The 24613-nt window shown below is 36.7% G+C and overlaps 1 protein-coding gene across 3 annotated transcripts in view; it reads right to left on the bottom strand.

Annotated features, from left to right (window-relative positions):
- The window catches only part of LOC131071199 (cinnamoyl-CoA reductase 1), a 143632-nt gene that overhangs the window by 77827 nt on the left and 41192 nt on the right, over positions 1 to 24613 (bottom strand). For all 3 annotated transcript variants that reach the window (XM_058006926.2, XM_058006925.2, XM_058006927.2), the window contains exon 5: positions 3716 to 3902. In XM_058006926.2, coding sequence (XP_057862909.1) covers positions 3716 to 3902 — 187 coding nt within the window. The remainder of the gene's footprint in view (positions 1 to 3715; positions 3903 to 24613) is intronic.

A 24613-nucleotide genomic window follows, 5' to 3' on the forward strand; every position in this document is an offset into this window, starting at 1 on the left:
TAATGGAATCCAGAAGTGATGTACTGACGAGGATCTCATGGTTGCAATGTAGAATCAATGTCCCTCATCTGCTCCTCTATCATCGGAGAAATGAAAATGGCCTAAGGTACTACTAGTGCCTCCTTAGCTTTAAGTATCTCCACATTCCTCATTGCAGCCTCCTCTTCTCTATCCTCTATGATGTAGTCCTCATCCTCTTCTTGGTTACTCTCTGCATCATAAACCAAGTGGTCCCTACATAGTTGAAGATATCTCTGATCCTATCGTTGTAAGGGTTGTGGAATAGGTGTTCCTGGAGTAAGAGGAGTCCACAAGAAAACACCTTGTGCCTTTGTCATCTCCTCCAAAGATCAGTAGCATGGGGCCTTAAAAAGCAAGTCTACAGAAATTCCTCTTCATGTTGATAGAGGACTTGTGAAATGGAAGGAATCTCAACAAGGTTGTTCCTATCTATCAAGGAGCACACTCCCTAGCAAAAGGATTGAACAACCATATCTCCTAACCATCTATCATCCATGTCAATCTAGGGACTAGCAATAAAATTATCTATTAGAGTTGCCATTATTCGTGTGGTCATATCAAAAAGTCTAACTCTATGCCAACATGTAGCTCTTGGATCCATAGATTCCACTAGGTCATCGCAAGTTGTTAAGGCCTAATGTTCTCTATGATCCATATCATCACAAAAGAAGGGTGATTGAAGACCAAAGCTCCAAATCATCAGGTACAAGTCTCTATAAACCAATGCTAGAATGTCTCCTCTCCAATAAGAACTTTTTCATTACTCTTGTTAGGTCTCAAAATCATTGCTCCATTTTCTAGAACTACACTCCACTCATAGAGCCAAGGTTTTCAACAAATGAGTAAAATCATTCATCTAGAGAACTTTGGAGGTATCTGAGCTAACTCTATGAAAGTTGGTTTTCTCTCCTACACTTTGAGCTCAACTTAGACTCAAGAGGGTGTTCCTAGAAGTGAGAGCATAAAATAAACAAATGAAACTAGCAATTAAATTCAATGGTTGATTCAACCCCAAAAATTTGTCACCGAGCTAAGAGCAACTAACTACCAACAACCTCTATATAGATGATAAAACACTTTGATAATAAGTGCATGGTGGGAGTAAGCTGCACGATTCACAGAAATTGATATCTATTTTTCCTTGCATGCAGTGATATCATTAACCACAAATTGACAATGAAATGTAAAGTGTTCAAATGATTTATTTTGATGTGTATGATTGGAACAACTACAAGGATGCCAGTGTGGTGCAGGGCACCTGTGGTAATTGGATAATTCTGTTTTCATTGGTTGTAATCATTTGAGTTTGATCATTTACGATCATCTCTCATTTACGATCCTCTCTCATGTTTATTCCTATTGTGTGGTCATGACTACCTACAGCATGCTTATAAGCTGTGGAGTCTTAGTCCACAAGGATTTTGGTTTTGTTGTAATAAACGGAATAAATGACTTAGTCCATTTCGTGTATGGTCAAGAGTTTTTGGTATTTCTATAAACCAATCGCTCTTAGTCCATTGGACTTTAGTTCTGTTTTGTTATTTTTTGTTAATGCTCTGTTTAGCGGAGTTTTTTTTGTTTCCATCTTTGTTGGTTCGGTTGTTTCAACGACCCCAACTGGTTTACACCGGTTGGGTGTCTGTTGCTGTATATAACAGTGCGTCCAACTAGTGGTTGGAACGAACGAAGGTCTGCGAAGCAAAAGAAATAAAACTAAATCAGCAGTTGCGAGGACGTCTCCTGTGCATGATCTTTGTTGCAGTTCGGTTGATGTGTTCGAAACAAGGTTAGAAACAATGAGATATGAAACAGGTGCAAATCGGGGTGTAAAGGCATTTTAACAGTTCACATTCAAAACTGTAAGCAATTTGTATACCTAGCTTCATTAATTGAAAAACTCTATTTTCATTTCGGTTTAGAGTGCAGTATTACACGATGAATGCATTCTCTACGGTAAACACAGTGGATTAAGCATACAACTGCATCGATCTGTTTAGATTGTAATTTCTACACTCAAAGTTCGGTTAAACTGTTAGCGAAAACTGTATATATTCACATCGCTATGCAAACTCAAATTCAAACGGGTTTTCCTCCGCGGGAATAAGAATGCAGAATAAACAGTTTAGGGCAAAATGCTTTAAGGTTTTTAATGCTCGGGATTGTTGAATGTTAAATGCTTCAAAGACTATGTTTAAACTGAGTTAAACCAAATAACACTGTTCATCTGGTTCATCGCCTTTGTTAACAAATAACATTGTTACATCGTGCCCTAACCGTACGATAAATGACTGTATTAACTCAAACCCGTAGCAGTTTAAAATTGTTCGATACCAGTTTGGAGGGGTGTCATTATGTTTATCATTCAAGTTGAATATGCAGTAAGCAAATTCTGAAGATCATGATTTTGGAATGTGAGACATGCAGGAAATGTTGGGAAACAATACTTAACCACCATAATCGAAAGTTCGAGCCAGAAAGACTGTTTGAATTGAAACCCCTGTTTATGGCACAAAATTGAAACTTTGCATTGGCATCGGGTTCCAAAACTTGAAAAAACCCAGTTGAAGCCTAAACTAGCCTGATCAACTAGGGATTGGTATTCCTGTGTATAAACAAGTTTTGTTGAAGTTTGATGCCATCAGATTTATGTTACGAACAGAACAGGGAAGGAAAGAAACAAAACAAGTGCACTTGAGAATAAACCACAATCTGTGTATGTGTAGTTGGAAAACCAGTAAGATTTTAAAACTCAAAAGTTCAACAGTAAAACATTTTTAGAGAACTATAGAACTCAGCAAAAACAGAGTTTTGACAAATATCTTTCTGGAGTTAACTAGCATTTGAACATGTTAAAATTCAGATTTGTGTCGAACTGGTGGATTATTGTTCTTATTGGTTAAGAACTCAATTTGTGATGACTTTAATGAACATAGCACTTCCTTTTATTCATCAAAGAAGAATAGTCTGGATTTCTTATTGAGTATCACAGTGTTTGTTTGGGCTAACCAAGCTTAGCGTTGTAGCACTCTGCATCACAGTGTATATCCTAGGGTAACAGAGTCACAGGTTAAAGGAAGAAATGGTAGGAGAAGATAACAGCCAGTAAATTAATCTACACATTCAAATGCATCAATATGTTTTATTTTCCATTCTGCGTACATAGTTATCCATTGAAAAACTATCCAAACTCATACATGAACATAAAAGAGCTGTTACAAGTCTTGCAACAAATTTATAATTTTGTCCAATCCCTCTGTTGGTGTTTACATTCCCAACAGCAAATGTGTTGAAGAAAAACTACATAAGACAATAGATTGTCTGAGTCTGTCCGAACATCAATGGATAACTTTTCTTCTCAAAGTCGGGGTTCTTACTTTTGGGGTACAGACCCAAATAGTACCTTTACTCACTTTATAGGGTAGGTTATTCTATATAATGCAACTATGAAGGAATCTTATGTAATTTGATGTTCAATATTTAACTTTAATTAAGTTGATGGATGAACCTACCTACACATGCAAATAATCTTAAATGGAATAATTTCTTGACTACAAAACACATAGGCTTTGGATGAATCTATTGGGACCTTTCATTCAAACTTTACAATGAAAAATAATAACTGGTCATTAAGTACATATGAATTATTTCAATGGTTCTGCTATAGCTAGATGTAAAGAATAAGATTCAAGATTACCTGTGCACTTTATACTCGGGATACAGTTTTGCTACCATATCAGCAAACTCACTCCAGTGAGTCGTTGCTTCCACACAAAGGTGTCTTCCAGATGCTGATGGAGATTCATATAGTAAGATATGTCCTTTTGCAACATCTTTTACATGTACACAACCCATATAAAAGTTTGCATACCCATCAGTGCAGCCTGTTTCATAAACAGGTCAGGCAAGTAATATTAGCTCATTGATAAACATGGAAACTCAAAAGCATAGAAGGGGAGGTGAATGTTTGTATCTCAAAAATACAAAGTACATGTAAGCGGAGGCAAATGTTTGTATCTCAAAAAAAAAAAAATACATGTACATTAGAAAAATTTTGAGGAAATGTATATTTTGAGAGTTTTGAAAAGTTTATGTACAGTTTATGAGAAAAATTGGGCAAACACTATTTGAATTCAATGCTAATTAGTGTATATTTTTTAAAAATTAGCCAACTGTTGACAAATAGCCATTGAAAATACCATGTTGATAAAATAATGCAGCAAAATTTAACAAGACTCATTGTTTTCAATGTCCTTGAGTGTAGAAATTTACAAAAATAGAAAATGGGTTCAAGAAATGTTTTACTGACCAAACCAAACAAAGGTAGTGCATGCAAGTAAATATAAAAGCCATATTAAATTTAAATTAGAAACTCAAACATGTTACACATAGACAATATTTTAACATAGTGCTACTGCTGGACAGTGAAATTATATCCAATCTATTCTTGACAATTCAAATCTTTGTAACAATTACACACATATATAGCTAGTAATGTGGTCATTATAAGCACTACCCTCAGCTAGTTGATATGATCGATATAACCACTTCAACAAACTATTGAGCTTATTGCAGTTATCATCTTCATCAAAATAAATGGTTCATATGCGAATCAAGAACTACTCACATACAAGCACAGTACAATCTATCATTTTGTAACTCCTACAAAAAGCACAAAGCATTCTCATTTCAGGCTCATAAATGAGAGGAAGGAAAAGATCCAATCAGCTTTATGTCTCATCATTTCTCATCATATGATGGCAATTAGAATTAAATTATAATTAAAACAAAACCTTTAATTCAATTCATTATTAAATTCATTGGCTGTTACAGAGTTCATTATTTCCTAGACAGAAATCAATAAACGTGCAAAATTTCAGTGTGACTAGTCTGACACCTAGAGCAAGCAACAAAACACTAAATCTTTGAATAGAAATGTAGAATGCACTTGCAATGTACTTGTGTTAGATACATTTCAAGTGCTATATGATACAGCTTTACAACGATGTTGCAGTTGAATCGATCAATGGATTTCAGGTGTATCTTAAAATACATATCCAATTGTCTAGACCATCTTCCAATACCTCGAAGGAGAGAAGGAATTCTAGCATGAGGAAGGAGGGAGGGAGAGAGAGAGAGAGAGAGAGAGAGAGTAGATTTATACAATCACTTATGGTAGAAGGCTCAATACTGACTGATCATAGAGATATAATGTCAAAGATGAGTTATCAGTTAAACTTCCAATCGAGACCACCTTCTATGAATCAGGCCTGAAGGCCATATCCCTGAACTAATGGCACTTACCATAGTGGTCTTTCCAATGACATTCGAGACTATATCTGTGCAATACTTGACACAAGACCTTCCTTTAGTGCTTACAACTTATCAAATGGTTTTGTGCACTACTAATTCTCCAACTTCCTATCTGGATTTCCGTAGCCACTGTTGGCAACAATGCAGCAAACTGAGAGGCGGGGGTGGTGAATCAGTTTGCACAAAAACTTTTTGCAACTTAAACCACAAATCAAATCTGATAATTAACAGTTAAAGCATGAAACAACACCAAATCAATAACACACATAACACCAAGATTTTTGACGTGGAAAACACGGTTAAGGGAAAAACCACGGTGGGAACCTACCTACAATGAGATAATACCCTGTTAGGAGTAAACGAAATATTACAACTGGGAATGCACATGCATTCAGGCATACTACCTAGAGCTCACTGCTCAAATAAGAAACCCCGAAAGGCTACAACCTTTAGGGAAGGCTTACTGCCTTAGAGGAAGTCTCACTAACTTACAAAAGCATTCGAAAAACAATTTGGATTACATGAACTATGAAAATAACATCTCCAAATGCCTGAGTATAGTTCCGATTAAGCACGCAGTCTACCCTGCAACACTTCTCTTCTCTCCTTCACACTTTCGAAAGATCAAATCACTTGTTCGCACATACAACTCGATCATACACACCCTCAAAGATCGCAAACATACATTTTACATGATTATTACATTTATTTATACAAGACATCAACCTATATTTCAAGGTTGGCTAAACCCTCAATACAAATTACAAAATAATAACCTCACACGCTACAACAATGCATGCGGACCAAAACAATGTCGTCTAAGACATAGTCTGGACCCAAACAACCACCACAAATATGCAACACCTCCAACAATCACGCCTTGATCATCCGCAACACGCTACAACCACCAAGAATGTTGCATAACACGAAGAACATCACCAAACAAAGAAAAACTTCAATAATGCACACAATAACCAATGCGGACCACCAATACGCATAGAACACGATCTAGAGATACTCACAAGCAACGTGAATTGCACCACAACAACCGAACAACTCGGATTACTAGAATCATCATCATCTCACTACCGAAGCTCAAAAACACCAACATAACTAACTGTCAACATGAAATATTCGCTTGTGGATTTCCAAATCATGAACCAATCGAACTGAGGACACACATCAACGTCCAAAACACATCCAATACATCTGCAACTAAAGATATAGCAATTCAGAGCACAAACAAGAATATCGAATAACACAAACAACTAAATATCAACCTCAATACCGGATCTCATAACTTGATCAAAACATCATGTAGACCTCTGCAAATGGGAATGAACCATCTATAGACAACATAACAGAAACCCTTTAATCTTTATCAGCTCATCTGCAATACACAGGCTAAACCAACTCATTCAACCAAACTGCAACACTAGAATATACAGAAGAATATGTTGACATCAATGACAACACATTATTCCAGCAAACTCTCAGCAACATCCAACAATCTCTCCCTTTGGCATTGATGGCAACATATGAATGTGAAAAACAATCAATGTAAAGAAAGAAATTATCTCTCAGTTATCTCCATCAAAATCACACGGATCAGCTCCCCCTTAGACAAAAAACTCAAATTACAAATCTCAAAATGTTCTAGGATTTATCACATGCTTCTCTCCCCCTTTGACATCAATGACAAAGGCTCGGGAATCAAGATTCTCTCCCCACAAATTTGTATATCTGAACACCAACACTAACTACTCCCCCTGAGAAGCAGCCTCGCTCATCAATCTGAATCACAAGATATCTCTGTGAAGTTCACCGGACTGATGCAAATCCATGCATCTTAGTTCTTATCGGGAGGGGCAATTACCTCTAACTTCTCCCTGAGATACTCAAAAGTATCTTTATTGAATCCAAGCTTCATCAAATACTTATCCAATCTGGCATACCAGGCTCTAGGGGCTTGCTTCAATCCATACAATGCTTTCTTCAACCAGCAAACCATGTCCTTTTCATCTGTCAGCTGAAATCCGTCTGGTTGCTCAATGTAGACTTCTTCTTCCAACTCACCATTAAGAAAGGTTGATTTGACATCCATCTGATAAACCTTTAAATCTTTGTGAGCAGCATAGGCAAGAAATAATCTAAAAGCTTCAATTCTAGCTACTGGAGCAAAGGTCTCATCATAGTCAATTCCTTCCATCTGTGAATAACCTTTACAAACAAGCCTAGGTTTATTTCGAACAACTTCGCCCTATTCATTCAACTTATTCCGGAATACCCATTTAGTTCCAATTACATTTTTATCCTTAGGTCTAGGAACAAGAATCCATGTATCATTTTTCTCAATTTGATTCAATTCTTCTTCCATAGCTTTAATCCAATTTTCATCTTTACATGCTTTATCGGCATTTTTAAGCTCGATCTTAGAGATCAAACAAATTTCTTCAGCGAGTCTTCTCCTAGTCATCACACCTTTATTCTTATCACCAATAATCTGATTTTCTGAATGATTCAACCTTACATACCTAGGAGTCTTAGGATTTTCTTGAATTTCAAGCTCTTGAGCTCTTTCTTCTGCATTAGCATCACCTTCATTCTCAGGCTTTTCTAGAGCAATCTGAACTTGACTTTGGGTCTGCACTTGTTTTCCTTTATCTGAACTAGCATCCTGATCATCATAATCATATCCGCAAGATCTAATCTGCCTTACATTACCTTCATCAACCTTCACAATAGCACTTTCAACAATCTTTCTCAATCTTTTATTATAACATCGGTAGGCCTTACTCTTTGTAGAATAACCAAGAAAGATTCCTTCATCACATCTAGCATCAAACTTTCCAAGATCTTCATCTCTTTTGATATAGGGTTTACTACCAAAAATTCTGAAATACCTAACAATAGGAGCATGACCAAACCATAACTCATAAGGAGTCTTACCAGTATCACCTTTGACATTTACTCGGTTAAGAGTGTATACCGTAGCACTCATAGCTTCTCTCCAAAACAAATGAAAAACATTTCCTTCAATCATCATGGTTCTAGCGGCTTCTTGAACTATTCTATTCTTCCTCTCCACAACACCATTATGTTGTGGTGTCCTAGGAGCAAATAATTGTCTCTTAACTCCATACTCTTCACAATATGCATTAAACTCGCCAGAAGTGAATTCTCCACCTCTGTTAGATCTTAGACACTTCTACTTCAATCCAGTCTCAATCTCAACTCTGGCTTTGAAAATTTTGAACTTCTCTAATGCTTCAGACTTCTCCCTTAAGAAGGAACATTATATACATTCTTAGTAATCTTCCAGTACTCTTCTCCAATGCATCTCAAATGACATTGCATCCGGCTTTTCCAAAGAGTGTAGTTTGTTCTATCAAATCTCAGACTATCCTTCTTAAAAGCAAAGGTTGCCATCCTGGATCTCCTCAAGCGGTCAAGCTTCATTCGGGGGATCTAGCTCTGATACCAATTGTTGGCAACAATGCAACAAACTGAGAGGGGGGGGGGGTTAATCAGTTTGCACAAAAACTTTCTACAACTTAAACCACAAATCAGATATGATAATTAACAGTTAAAGCATGAAACAACACCACATCAATAACACACAATACTAAGATTTTTGACGTGGAAACCCCAATTAAGGGAAAAACCACTGTGGGAACTTACCCCCAATGAGATAATACCTTGTTAGAAGTAAATGAAATATTACAATGGGAATACACATGCATTCAAGCACACTGCCTAGAGCTCACTGCTCAAATAAGAAACCCAGAAAAGCTACAACCTTTAGGGAAGGCTCACTTCTTACAAGAAGTCTCACTAACTTACAAAAGCATTCGAACAACAATCCGGATTACATAAGCTGTGAAAATAGCATCTCCATATGCCTGAGTACAGTTCCGATTAAGCACACAGTCTGCTCTGCAACACTTCTCTTCTCTCCTTCACACTTCCGAAAGATCAAATCACTTGTTCGCACATACAACTCGATCATACACATCCTCAAAGATCGCAAACATACATCTTACATGATTATTACATTTATTTATACAAGACATCAACCTATATTTCAAGGTTGGCTAAACCCTCAATACAAATTACAAAATAATAACCTCACGCGCTACAACAATGCATGCGGACCAAAACAATGTCAGCTAAGACATAATCTGGACCCAAACAACCACCGCAAATACACAACAACTTCAACAATCATGCCTCAATCATCCACAACATGCTACAACCACCAAGAATGTCGTATAACACAAAGAACATCACTAGACAAAGAAAATCTTCAATAGCACACACAATAATCAATGCGGACCACCAATACGCATAGAACATGATCTAGAGATACAGGCAACGTGAATTGCACCACAACAACCGCAACAACTCGAATTACTAGAATCGTCATCATCTCACTACCAAAGCTCAAAAACATCATCATAACTGACTGTCAACATGAAAGATTCGCTTGTGGATTTCCAAATCATGAACCAATCGAACTGAGGACACACATCAACGTCCAAAACACATCCTATACATCTACAACTAAAGATATAGCAATTCCAAAGCAATTTGGAGCACAAACCAGAATACCGAATAACACGAACAGCTGAATATCAACCTTAATACCGAATCTCATAACTCAATCAAAACATCATGCAGACCTCTGCAAATGGGAATGAACCATCTACAGACAACATACCAAAAACCCTTTAATCTTCATCAACTCATCTGCGATACACTTGTTGGCATTTTTGATGATTATGTTGTAATTGTCATTGATGGTCACACACTTGCTATGAGATCACTTTTTGAATGTATGAATTATATTCAACCAATAATTGTTCCAAACCGGTATCATGTGTTAGTCTTTAGACTATCGGTGTTTTGCAGAAAGTGTTTACCGATCTCAAGCAGTATGAAGACCCCAAGCGGTTCGAGGATCTCAAGTGGCACAAAGGATCAAAGCGACAGAACACATATTTCCCAGTCTTCATTTTCGACAAACCGGCAACCGGTATTTTGCGTAAACCGGTATTTTGTATGGACCGGTAATACTCTGTGATGAGTTACCAACCGGCATTTTGCAATGAGTTACCATCCACCGATTGTTTGGCGGTGCCGACACTCTAGCGGTGCTTTTTGTGTCGTGTTACCAAATATGTCTAGATGCACTGAACCTAGAAAATTGTATTGTAAACCTATTGGACCGACATGAAATCAGATTCCTTTATAAGGACATCATGTCTAGGGTTTTAGGTGGTTGTAAGAGTTTTTGAAAGTGGTTGATGAGTTTTTGTAAGTGTGATCAGAGAAGAGAAGTTTAGGTCTGCGAGAGAAGGAAGAGTGTGAATGTGTTGAAGACTGAAGTAATGTTGGAATGCATTAAGAACGAGCTATCAAGGATCTAACCAAGCAATCTGTGCTATTTGCTAGATCACTCACAACTTCGACAAGTCTGAAGCCCTTAACCGGGTAGGTCCATAAAGCCTTTTGTAAATCCTCTAACAAGGTGGTTCACATCTGTGGATCTAAAATCCTCTAGCAAGGTAGTTTTTAATCGGACTTATCTCCTAACAAAGATTGAGATTCCTAACAGGATCTGTTATGGTAAGGAACATTGTATGACCTTAACCGGTCTGGTTTCTATTCTGCAAATAGTTACTTGTGAGTTTCATCTCACTGTGGTTTTTCCATTTGGGTTTCCACGTCAAATATCTTGTGTTATGGTGTTACTGCACCTGTAGGTGAATGCCTTATTTTCTATTTGGTTTGCATGTGTGTCAACTGGTTTGTTTGTTAAACTGTTTTACCGGTTTACTACTAGACTGTTTAAGTGTTTAAGTTCAGTATTTTTTGGTATACTAATTCACCTCCCCCCCTCTTAGTATTCATCAACACTGGCTAAACCAACTCATTCAACCAAATTGCAACACTGGAATACACAGAAGAATATGTTGACATCAATGACAACACATTATTCCAGCAAACTCTCAGTAACATCCAACAGACACGACATGCAATCAAACATAAGTGATGCTCAAGAACATATGGACGACATATATATTCATTCGAAAATCAACAACTCTGATTTCGGTATACTAATTCACCCCCCCCCCCCCTCTTAGTATTCATCAACACTGGCTAAACCAACTCATTAAACCAAATTGCAACACTGGAATACACAGAAGAATATGTTGACATCAATGACAACACATTATTCCAGCAAACTCTCAACAACATCCAATAGACACGACATGCAATCAAACATAAGTGATGCTCAAGGACATATGGACCACATATATAGTCATTCGAAAATCAACAACTCGGATAACAGTCCCCAATGCACTGGATAGACCCATGCACATGCAAATCTTGCTACAACCTATCATATCTCACAAAATCAACCACTGTAATAAATCATCTAATGTGCTAATATGAATGGGTAACCACTTACATATATCAAATTGTACATGATATAATTATTTGTATATATTACCTCAAAAACAAGAGAACTTTCAATATACATGTATTCCAACACTTAGCTGCCACTATATTTGCTATGTATACAGTTATACAATGTTTTTAGAATATACAACCAAGATTTGGTCAAAAACCACTTGCAAGCGAGCCGCTGAGATCATTGATTTGGAATAATAAACCACTCCATTGGAAAATTAATCTATAGATAATAAATTGGCCTTCAACTGTCATAAATGTACTAATTGCAGTTTGATGTTATTCAAAAAAAACAAAAGAGATTCCAAAAAATCATATGTAATTAATTTGGAATGGATCACTAATCTTCATAATGCAATCTCCCTCCTCAAGCAGATTGGTCCTAAGACTCCTAACCAAAGAAGGCCGGTCCTCTCTTTTAGGCACAAGGATCTTAAAAACACACTAAAAACTCGCCAATGAAATAAATGACTTCGCAAGGGTGGTATTTCTCACCACTCTATTTCGCCTCTAGATACCCTTGCTAGCATAGATCTCCACTTGCTGTAATTTTGGTTGTTCACTCAAATGTTTAAACCCCATTTGAAGGCCTATTATACAAATGGCCCCCAGATTTGATCCAAATAATGATTTCAATCTGAAAATGCATAACATATTTAAGTAGTTCAAATACCATGAGACAACTTCCTTTCTTTCAAAGGCAAAACCTTAAATAACAGAAGTTACCTATACATATACTATGCTTCAATAAGTTATGACTTATCAACAATCCGCTTGCTACTTTTCCTCCTTTCGATAGCTTGATATCCCTTACAAATTCATCTTGTGTATATATGCCTGCCCATGGAATTACATGGTAAATTTTCTAGAAGTTAGCATTTATACCAGCTTTTATTCTACCAAAACCTGTCATAATCTGATTTTCAGATCTCTGCTCTCTTAAATCTTCATAATACATATACAGGATTTTCCAGTCTTTGTGTTTCTAAAAGTCAATAAATGGAGATCCTGGATTCAGCATTCTCTTATTTTGAACCTCGTGTATGAGGATTTTGAACTTTCTCTTATTTTCACAGCCATTCTAAGCCTCTCGCCCAATGTTAACAAATAAGAGCAAACAAAAGCTCAGAAAACAGTCCCCAATGTGCTGACTAGACCCATGCACATATCTTACTAAAACATATCACATCGCACAAGAGCAACCACTCTAATAAGTCTCCTAACATTTATGTGCTAATATGCATGTGCAACCACTTATATACATCAAATTGTACATGATATACCTAATAATATATATTACCTCAGAAACAATAGAACTTTCAATATCTGTATTGCAATGCTTAACCTACTCTATAGTTTCTATGGATACAGTTATACAACGTTTTTAGAATATACAAGCACCAAGATTTGGTCAGATACCACTTACAAACAAGCTGCTGAGATCATCAATTTGGAGTAATAGGCCACTTCATGGGCAAAAATTAAAATAATCTGTAGATGATGAATTAGCCTTCAATCATCATAAATGCAATTTGCTCCCCTTCAGGGACACGTCAGCCTACTTGTATTAGTTGTAGTTTGATGTTATTCATAAAAACAGCAGGGATTCCAAAAACTGGTAGATAATCAAGTTGTAATGCATCATAAATATTCATAATGCAATCTCCCTCCTCAAGCAGATCGTTACTTACCAAAGCAGGTTGGTCATCTCTTTTAGGCATGAGGATCTTCAAAGCACAAAAAAACTTTTCATTGCCAACGGAACAAATAACTTCATCAAGGGTATTTATCACTATTCTCTTTTGCCTCTAGAGACCCTCACTAGCATAGTTGTCAGCTTCATGTAATTTTGGTGGTTCAATCCATTGTAAAAAAACCCAACCAAGTTCACCTATCTAATAAGGGCTAACACCTTATTCACCACCTAGACACTAGACCCAACACTTGACTATGAGGAGAGGCGAACACCAGTAGTTGGATAGTTTTTGGTGGTTCCAAGAAATCTTTGAACTTGAGACTTTACCCCTAGAAACCACTATGTTTGTCTAAACATCCTAGAATAATTAAAATGAGTGTTGAGTGTGTTTCCGTTATCTTTTATCACATTTTATTCTCTTGTGAAGAAAGAACAACATTGGATGAGCTAGTGATTAAGAGGGGGTTTCCTAGTGTTGCTTTGTTTGAAGAAGGGATTGTGGAAGAATGATAAACGTCATTCTCATTCATTCTTTATATGATTGTGGAATTGGAAAGGAATTAATGTTTTTGCTTAATTCTTGTTCTTTTTTATTTATGTTTGAAATAAGTAATTGGTAAATGATTTGTCTTGTTACAATTGCTTTAGTTTCTTGCTTTATCTATGGTGATGTGTTTGAATACCTATTCACTTGGTGTAGGTTGAGACCCTATCTCCCCTATATGTGTGTTGGGTTTAGTTGGACTTTGTCTCTATTCCTTTTTTTACCCTTGTGGTGAGTTGTCTCACTTGGGTTGTCTTTCATTGTTATGCATACTATTGTTGTGTTGTGTTGCATGCCTACTTGATAGATTGAGTTGGTAAAAACTCTTTACTCATGTGTGTTGTGCTCCTACTTTGGAGAGTGTATCACATTGGGATGATTTCCACTCTCTTGTTGAGATGACATTGTGTACCTCCTTGTGTGTCACCAAAATGTCTCTTCTACAAGTGTATTGGTGTTCATGTTGCTGTTGTTGAGGGAACAAAAACACTTATGTATGTGTGCACTCATCCATTGCAACATTGTTAATATTGTGTTTGTTAACATAAAAAATATTTTTAGGTGTATTTTTACCCACTCAAATTCATCATATTTGGGCATCACACTCAAATTCATCATATTTGAACTTCAAAGACAAGTGGATGGAGACAATTGATTAAGGCCCCAAAGAAATGAACATCAAAGGAATCTTGGAATTGCATCCATGTTTTGAAGATGAGACAAATTCTCTCAGTGATTTGTTGAATCAGAAAATAAAGCACTCTAAAATGTTTCCACCTTACTGAAATATTATTGAAGCCATAGAGGCTAAGAAAAATGAACTAGTAGGAGACAATAAGAAGAAAAGAGTCCTTTAAATTTCAAGAAAATCAAGAGAACAATTCAGAAAATTTGAGCTAGTGTGATTGAAGCTATTATTATGATTGATAATGCAACCCTCACAAAATTGCCAAAACTGAACTTGTTCAATAAAGGTATGAGCAAGTATGGTGAAATTACTAAAAAAAACTGATCTAGAACCTATCAATACATGTTGTAATGAATGCTACAAAGAACCTTATCTATGTTGCATAAAATTATAAATCAAAAAGTTCAACAAATTAAAAAAGTTGAAAGACATAAGCCAATGGCAATGGGTCCCACATGAAAAAAAAAAAAAGAAATATAATAACGGGAAATGTAAACCAGGAAATGGGTAGAAAAGAAAATCAAAAAATCTCTCCATAGTACACCCTTATAAATTATCCACTATACAACAAGCTAGCCATTGAACCCAACGCAAGACTAAGAGGGAGGGTGAATCAGTCCAGAACTTCAAAACAGATAAATAATAGACAACATTCAACCATTCAACAATAATACTAAAAGCACATCAACCATCAACACAAGAACACCAGATTTACATGGAAAACCCAAATAGGGAAAAACCACTGTGAGAATCTAACTCACAATATGAATGATTACAATGTTTTAGGCTCACTGCCAAGGAACAACAGCACCTGAAGGACTTGCAAGCTAAGGCACACTACCTTAGGGCAAGATATAAGGACTTGCATAGCTGAGGCACACTGCTTCAGGGCAAGATACAAAATGCTGCTAAAAGACACTGTCATTCAGCAACAGAAGAAATAGCAGAACTAATATGAGAAGGATCTCCTAGACATGAAATTGTCCTTCAACAACAGGATCAAGCAACCAATATCATGGGAAACATCTCTGAACTCTGTCACTGTCTCTGCACACTATCTACCTGAATATATCACCTTTAAAGCTCCTCGCAAACTGACTTTCGACCAATCAGAAACTCAAATCTGCTTGCATATCATTCGCATACACCTCTCATCAATTCACACACATTCCATATACAACTCATACAACCTCATTCCTTAAATATAAGATAGATCATCAAAAACTTTAACTAAGGGTCGGCCATAATCAGAATAAGCAATATTGCATAAAATAAGCCACCCGGACCAAAAATACTCAAAGCGGTCCACTCCATGAGAAAGAGGGGACCCAAATACATTGTAACACATCCTACCAAGATGAATCCAACGATCTGCACATGCTAACTCATCCTCCAAAGTCACCATCAAACGTAATGTGTAGATAGGCAATAGAACTCATCAAACAATCGGTCAAAAGACATCTTCTGATGCACATTATCCCACACGAATCTCCACATGCCAAGGTGAGACCCAAAACAATACTCTAACTCATTCTCCAAAACAAATCTAGACCAAAGAACATGATCCAATCAAGATAGCCCAATTGGACACACCGAACTTACAACACAACTAAATAAATTAACAAAGCTCTCTTACGGAACAGAGAATCCACCAGGGAAGCACACTGAAATACTATACGAGCCATAAAATCACATCCACAAAACTGCAACACAAACTACAACATATCCAAAGGCCACCGAAGACTTTCCGGACCAATCTGACGGATACTCTTACTGCCAAAAAACAGAAATAACTATCCAAATCAAAATACCACAACCAACACCAAAATATCAAACTCAATCTACAACCCAAAACATAACTACAATAACCGAGAGCATATTCGGACCAAAACCCATCCGGATAACCAAGTTTGACATAAAAGACAACCATACAAACTCATACTTCCAAAAATCTCCCCCTTTGTCATTGATGGCAACACTCGAACATATCAGTTCAACTCTCTCTCTATCAACAAGTTCTCTCCCCCTTTGACATCAAAGACAAAGGGTAGAACACAATATAGTGATCATCCAACACATACTCCATTGCTACCCCTAAGAGCAACAACAACTTAAATCTAGGAGATAAAGGATAAGCTCTAAATCTCCCCCTAGAAAGATGCACCACTATAATGCATCTAGTTTGAAAAAGGAGGGGCAATGACATCTAGTTTCTGCCTAAGATACTCAAAGGTATCCTTCGCCAACACCTTAGTGAAAATATCTGCAACTTGTTCTTTTGTAGAAATATACTCCATTCTGACTTCCTTTTTGGCAACCTTTTCCCTTAAGAAATGATAACTGATTCAGATATGATTTGTCCTTGAATGCATTACTAGATTCTTTGAGATATTTATAGCATTGGTATTATCACACATGATAGGAATAGCTACATGATAGAAATAGCTTCATCATATACCACTCTAATATCCTTAAGAGTTTGTTTCATCCACATAACTTGAGTATAGCATGATGCAGCTGCAATGTATTCTGCTTCTATAATAGATAAAGATATTGAATCCTACTTCTTACTTAACCAAGAAACCAACTTGTCTTCTCAGAAAAATGCGCCACCACTAGTACTTTTTCCTATCATCAACACTTTCAGCCCAATCTGCATGTGTATAATATTTCAGCATGAAATCTCCATCTTTCTTAAAACAAAGACCAAAATCTGGAGTCCTGTTGACGTGTATTTTGTACACAATCATACACAGAATAAAATACCTAAAGGCATCTTATCCTCTCTTGAGAAAATAGTCTCTAACTGCTGAAGATTCGCGTAAAGGATCAGTTAGGTAGACTCCAAGGTTCTTTTAGTGGGGTCTCCACGTGTGGACAAGCTCCAGTGGTATGATGTGATTTGCTGGAATCACAAGGGGACTTACATTGAACTTCCGATCTGCTTTGCTGGACACAGGCTCTTACTAACTTGGATTTGAAAAATAGAAAAAGGATAAGGGCGAAGAGAGGATCTAATCCTAATACTAAGAATGTAGGAGCAATGATTGGATTTTTGATGAAACTCTAACTAGGTCTTGTTTTGACATCAATGGAACATCTACACAAGACTAGTGCGATCTTCTAAGGGGAGCTTTATGATGTTCAAATCATCACCGCAGGCATAGATACCATCCAAGTTGATGCATATCAATGAAGAGGCGACAATTTGAAATTGAGCTTAGGCTGAATGATCCAGTTGACTACGCAAGGCAAGTCTGCAATCAACAAACTGCTAGTAGTATGGATGTACGAATTCCACCATTAATCAATCACATTTCCTCCATTCATCTAATCATTTACCATCTAAGATTGAAGACTCAACAAGAAACCATGCAAATTGCAAGAAAAACGACATATTTCACCATTACTTCAATGAAAATGGAGTTTGTTTACAATCAATGGCAACAATTTCTTGCCTTGTCCTCCTATTCTACTCTAATTGCTATTCTATCAACTATATTCTAACTCTTCCAACTATTTACAACTCTCTCTAATCATCCTTTACAAATGAAATGTTTGGGCTTATATAGTGCCCACAATACAATTTGATGGCTTAGATCAATTCAAGATCAATGGCCAAGATTTTACAATGAAAACCCTAATTAGGGTTTGTTACAACCATTACATAACATTTAATGTTTGACCAATGATAAAATTGTATTGCTTGGACACATGTCCCTTCTAGAAAAATCGACCAATGGACCGCCAGGGTAGGTACATCGGAGTTTGTGCCACCTTCCATGAGTTAAGTACATTGAATCTGGTCATGCTGAGGTGGAACACACTGACTGGAGAAATGATGACTAGGACGCCACCTCATCTGACACTTGTAACTTGGTAGGTATTCATCTTGATGTTGTTGAGAAACTTGCTTTAATTAATTCCTCTGGATCTATTTTGCTTCTTCAACGAGCCCTTGTTCTAACTCCTTGCGTCCTTGATGTGCAGGAAGATGATGTACCTCGCCTTGGAACGCTGGATTGCCCTTGATGATGTTAGTCCAAAGAAGGTCGTCCATGTCCTGGCTTGATCGTCCTGGCGAAGACCGTCCTTGATCCGGCTTGATTTTCCTTGAAGAGACCTCCATTTGATGCCTACACAACATTTCAAAATTAGTAACATGATTTTGCAATACATAACATAAATTAGAGAGCAAATTTTAGGAAACTTAATGATAAGTCCTTTATTAATCATTTCCTAAAAAAGACTGAGCTAAGGAAAAACAAAATTTCAAAATTAAGGCAATGACAATCAAAATTTGAAATTAAAACAAGAGATCTTGCCATACCTTACTTGAGAGCTTAACTCTAAAATGCAAAATGAATAAAATTCGCCTAGGCGAAATTGAGGTATAAATAGTCTTCAATGTTATCTCCTCAAAAGATCAATTTCACCACCTTTGGATTTCAACGTGATCTTCAAGTCTTGCCTCTTTGACAATTCGCTCAAATGGATCTTCAAGTTCGCCTTAACAAATCCTCCTAGTCTCGCACCTTTGACGTGGTCTTCAATCCTTGACAAATTCGCTCCAACGAAGTCTCCAAGATATCGCACCACCTTTATTAGTAAACTCCAAATCGCACTTCTCCCTTGTCTTCCTTAATTCGCATGTAGAAGGATAAAATGATGATGTGAAAATGAAATCTTCCACTCCCCATATATAGCGCTTGGATTGCATTTATCCCTTAGGCCGACTTGAGGATATAAAACAATTTTTTAAATGATTTTTAAATGATTTAGCAAGGCCGATCTCCCTTTGTAGCGCTTCAAATTCGATTTTTATTAATTAATTAATTAATTATTAATGCCTTACGTTTTTAATTTGCAAATTTCGATTTTTAATAAAGGCAAAATAATTAATAAAAGATCAACGCCACATTAAATGCCAAATTAAATAGGATTTTCAATTTTTTATCGAACTTAGCATTTAAGGAAAATTTGAATTGCTTATTTGGCGCCAAAACTATGAAAATGAGAGGGACGTACCTCATCGCCCTGGTCCCTTGGAGAGGGACAGGAGCGATCCATGATTTTGTCTTGATTTTTGCATTTTTCACGTTCAACTCCTTCATCTCCACGTTCAACATTAATCATCATGATGAGCTCTTCGAATTTGATTGCCTTGCATGCGTTCATGAGTGTCTTTGGATGTTCATCGCCCTGGTCCTTGTCCAAAGGACAGGAGCGATCTTCAAATTTCCACGTTCAATATGCATCCTTTTATCTTCGATCTTCATTGTGATGTCCTCCAAACGTCGTCCCTTGCCTCGCTTAACCTCACCTTGCTTTGATCTTGAAGGAATATGAGTGCTCTTGATAGGATCGCCCTGGTCCTTGTCCAAAGGACAGGAGCGATGTGAGCTTTTTACCTTGATTAGCAATGTTTGGACGTTCAAAACTCTTGTATGTTATCTTCAAACGATGCCTTAGACCTTGCATTACCTTATGAAATCTTGTTCTTACGTAAATCTTGCACAAAATGACCAATGCATCTAACATCGCCCTGGTCCCTTAGAGAGGGACAGGAGCGATCTATGTCCTAGGATGCGAATTTCATCATTGTGACGACCTTTTAATGTTTGTGCTTGCTAAAGACGCCTTGAAATGTCCCTCGCCACCTTGTCTTGACTTGGATCGACCTTGAACTTGCATAGGAAGTAACATCACCATTGTATCGCCCTGGTCCCTTGGAGAGGGACAGGAGCGATCCTCCTTTTGTAGCCTTTATCTCACTTTGTCAGGTTCCAAGTCTATATTCAACGGATTCGTCTTTCTTCACTCCATTTGTTCATGCCTTGACATTGTTTGTAACTTTGCAAGAAAATCAATTATATCAAAAATCGCTCTGGTCCCTTCCTGAGGGACAGGAGCGAACTTAAGCATTTTGGTCCTTTGTTGACGTTTGATAATCTTCAATTTGTCTTCAACGGGTTCGATTGACCTCCTTTCTTGCCTTCGAACATAAAATTTGCTTGATCTTTGCCTAGATCGTACCTTATGAAGAATTTCGCTCTGGTCCTTCAGTGAGGGACAGGAGCGAATTTGACCCTCTAGGCAAAACTTCATCATCTCATTGTTTTTGATCAAGTCTGGATGCTCTATCATGCTCATTTCGTCCTTCACCATGCCTTTGATGTCTCGATTCGTCCAAACAAGGTCAGGAATGGCCTAACTAGGCATTTTCGGTCTGGTCCCTTGGTGAGGGACACGAGCGATTCGCCTTGGTCCCTTGGAGAGGGACAGGAGCGCTTTTCGCTCTGGACCCTTGGAGAAGGACACGAGCGAAATTTGACTTTTCGCACTCTTTATCAGGATAATTTTAATGGAATATAACATTTAAGTATAAGTGACATTTCCTTCTATGTTTCTTCTTTCTTATACTTTAAGTTATATTCCATATATACTTTCAGGATGTTTGAGAGTGGTTTCAGACCTCCAGGAGTTATATTGCAAAATCTAGTTTTTGGAGGTTTTTTCAGTTTCCAGACTTAGTCAAATTTCAGGGTCAGGACATTCTAGACTTAGCCAAATTTCAGGATCAGGACCTCACTCAAGCCGGACTTGCTTATCCATGTGATCTCCCCGACAGCACTTCAAGTTATATTCATTTGATAAAATGTACCTCTTTGGACCTTTTCACATCGTCAAGACGTTAAAATCCTGCAAGGACAAAGCAATATTTGATTTTAAGCTCCGGTCCTTCACTGAGGGACAGGAGCGATTTTGCTCCTGGAGGCATTTCTGTGCCCATGAAAATCTTCAATTTATATTCAATGGAAAGATCTCGCCTTTCTCCATCACTTCCAATTCGTAATTCATCTTGACCCTGCAGGAATAGTAAGATATTTGAAAACGAGCTCCCGTCCTTCACTGAGGGACAGGAGCGATTTTGCTCCTACAGGCCAAAATAACATGATTTTACACATTTTAACACTTCACAAGGCGAAAACAAATCATTTGAGATGCCTAGGATCAAAAATCAAAAATGTCAAAATTTGGTCAAAAATATTCAATTGGACAAAAATTCACATTTCATCTTCAACACTTAGGCAAATTTAAGCTCTGCATCAACATTCCAATTGAAAATTAGACCATTCTGGCGAATTCATTGCATTCAAAATTTGCATTCTAGAAAAGGAAAATCAAAAAGCTCCCAAAACCGACTGGATTTTGGCCTGAAAAGACAAAATTTAAAACCCTAAGGTTTGACCCTAAACCCAGACGACCAACTAACTAACAAAACCCTAGAAAAAGCAAAGCGAAAACGAGCAAAACGAGCAAAAAACATGGGTCCCCATTTGCAATGGGGCGATGTGTGAAAACGTCACAACAAGTCCCTTTCAAATACCTAAAAGTCCTCTTTACAGCTTGCTCATGTGACTGCTTCGGATTAGCTTGAAATCTTGCAACAAAACAAACGACCTACATAATATCTGGTCTAGAAGCAGTTAAGTATAACAGTCCTCCAATTATAGATCTATACTTTTTCTAATCGACATCCAGAGATACATCATCTTTGCTCAATTTACAACCAACCAACGATTAAAGGGGTAGCAACCAGTTTACAATTCTCCATTTCAAACTTCTTTAACTTCTCTTTGACATATTTTCTTTGGGAAATATAAATTCCATTATCTAACTGAGATACTTGTAAACCAAGAAAAAATGACAACTCACCAATCATTGACATTTCAAATTCCTTCTGCATCTCTTTTGCAAATTCTTTACATAGACCATCACTTCCTCCAAATATAATATCATCAACATAGACAACAACAATCAACAACTTGTTACCTTCAACCTTAAAATAAAGATTGTTGTCAGTGGTACCTTTCTTAAAGTTTTGTTGTAACAAATATCTATCCAATCTAGCTACCAAGCTCTAGGTGCTTGTTTGAGTCCATGTAATGCCTTATTTAATTTGCCAACCATATACTAATCTTCTAACAATCTGAATCCATCTGGTTGTTCAATAAACACTTCTTCCTCAAGTTCTCCATTCAAAAAGTTGACTTAATATCCATTTGATATACCTTGAAATTCTTATAAACAAAAAAAGCAAGAAACATTCTTATAGCTTCCATCCAAGCTACTGGAGCAAAAGTTTCCTCAAAATCAATACCTTCAACTTGTGAATAGCCTTTACAAACCAATCTTGTTTTGTTCATGGTAACATGTCCCTATTCATTCAATTTGTTTCGAAACACCCACTTAGTTCCTATCACATTTTTTGCCATCGGTGTAGGTACCAGCTCCCACGTCTGATTCTTCTACATCTAATTCAATTCTTCTTCCATTGCTTTTATCCAACTTTCTTTTTTGCTTGCTTCTTCATATGATTTAGGTTCCACTAATGAAAGAAAATTGTAGTTTGCTTGCTCATTTGCTTCTACAACTCTTCTTCTTGTATGAACATCTTTGTTTTTCTCTCCAATTATTTGATCTTTTGAATGATTCTTTTGTACATATCTAGTTGGACTTTTAGTTCCTTGCTTAGGTTGTTCTTCCTCTTCTTCAACCTCTTCCTCTTTGCCATCTTTCGAATCACTATTTTCTTCTATAGAAAACTAGAATAATCTCAAAATTAGTCTCTTGTACAAGTTCAGGAGCAATCTGATCCCATTCTTCACATACTTTCACATTTGTACTTTCCACTATCTTGTTCAGTCTCTTGTTGTAACACTAGTAAGCCTTGTTGTTTGTAGCATAACACAAAAATATTCCTTCATCTGCTCTGGTATCAAACTTTCCAAGATCATCTTCATCTCTTCTGATGTAGCATTTACTTCCGAATATTTTGAAATACTTCATAGTAGGAGGACTTCCATTCCACGGCTCATAAGGTGTCTTAGTATGATTCACTCTTATATGTATGTTGTTGAGAATGTAAATAGTGGTATGCACAACTTCTTTCCAATACACATTAGCCAAATTAGCATCCTTCAACATAGTCCTAGCCATCTCAATAACAATTTTATTCTTCTTTTCTACAACTCCATTCTCCTGAGGACTTCTTGGGGCAGAAAAATGCCTTCTAATTCCATATTGCTCACAGGAATATCAAATTCATTTGAAGTAAACTGTCCTCCTCTATCAAATATCCAACATTTGATTTTAGCATCTACTTGATTTTCAGCCATTGACTTGAATGCTTTAAACCTTTCCAAAGCTTCAGATTTCTCTTTCAAGAATGTAACCCATGTCATCCTAGAATAATCATCAATAAGCAACATAAAGTACCTTTCACCATTAAGTCCTCTTGTCCTTGTAGGCTCACAAAGACCTGTATGAACCAGCTCCAAGGGCTTTGAAGTAGAATATTCCTTGTTCTTGAATCTTCTCTTTGTCTATTTTCCAAGTTGACATTCCCTACAAACAATATCTGTAGGTTTGATAATCCTAGGCAAATTTCTCACAGCTTTAGTGTTACTGGTCTTTATCATGTTATCAAAATTGACATGTCCCATCCTCTTGTGCCATAACCAACATTCATTGCTTTGTGTCAGAAAACAGCTACTTACACTCTTGTCCTTGATGTAGCAAACATTTCCACTTGTCCTAATACCTTCTGCCTAAGTCACCGCATTCGAGTTCGAGTTCGAATTCACCAACAATAAAATTTAGATGAAATTCGAAAATAGGAAAAATTTTGAAAAAATTTCGTCATTAAATTCGCCCTATATGAATTTGAGTTTTTTAAAATATAAATAATAGATCTAAAAAATATCAGAATAAACAATATTAAATTTATTTATATATTTTGATTTAAATTTGTCAAATTTATATATAAATAATTAAATATTTGAATAAAATATTTTAAAATATTTAATTTTTA

The sequence above is a fragment of the Cryptomeria japonica genome, chromosome 7, assembly GCF_030272615.1.
Source record: "Cryptomeria japonica chromosome 7, Sugi_1.0, whole genome shotgun sequence".
Classification (NCBI taxonomy): Eukaryota; Viridiplantae; Streptophyta; class Pinopsida; order Cupressales; family Cupressaceae; genus Cryptomeria; species Cryptomeria japonica.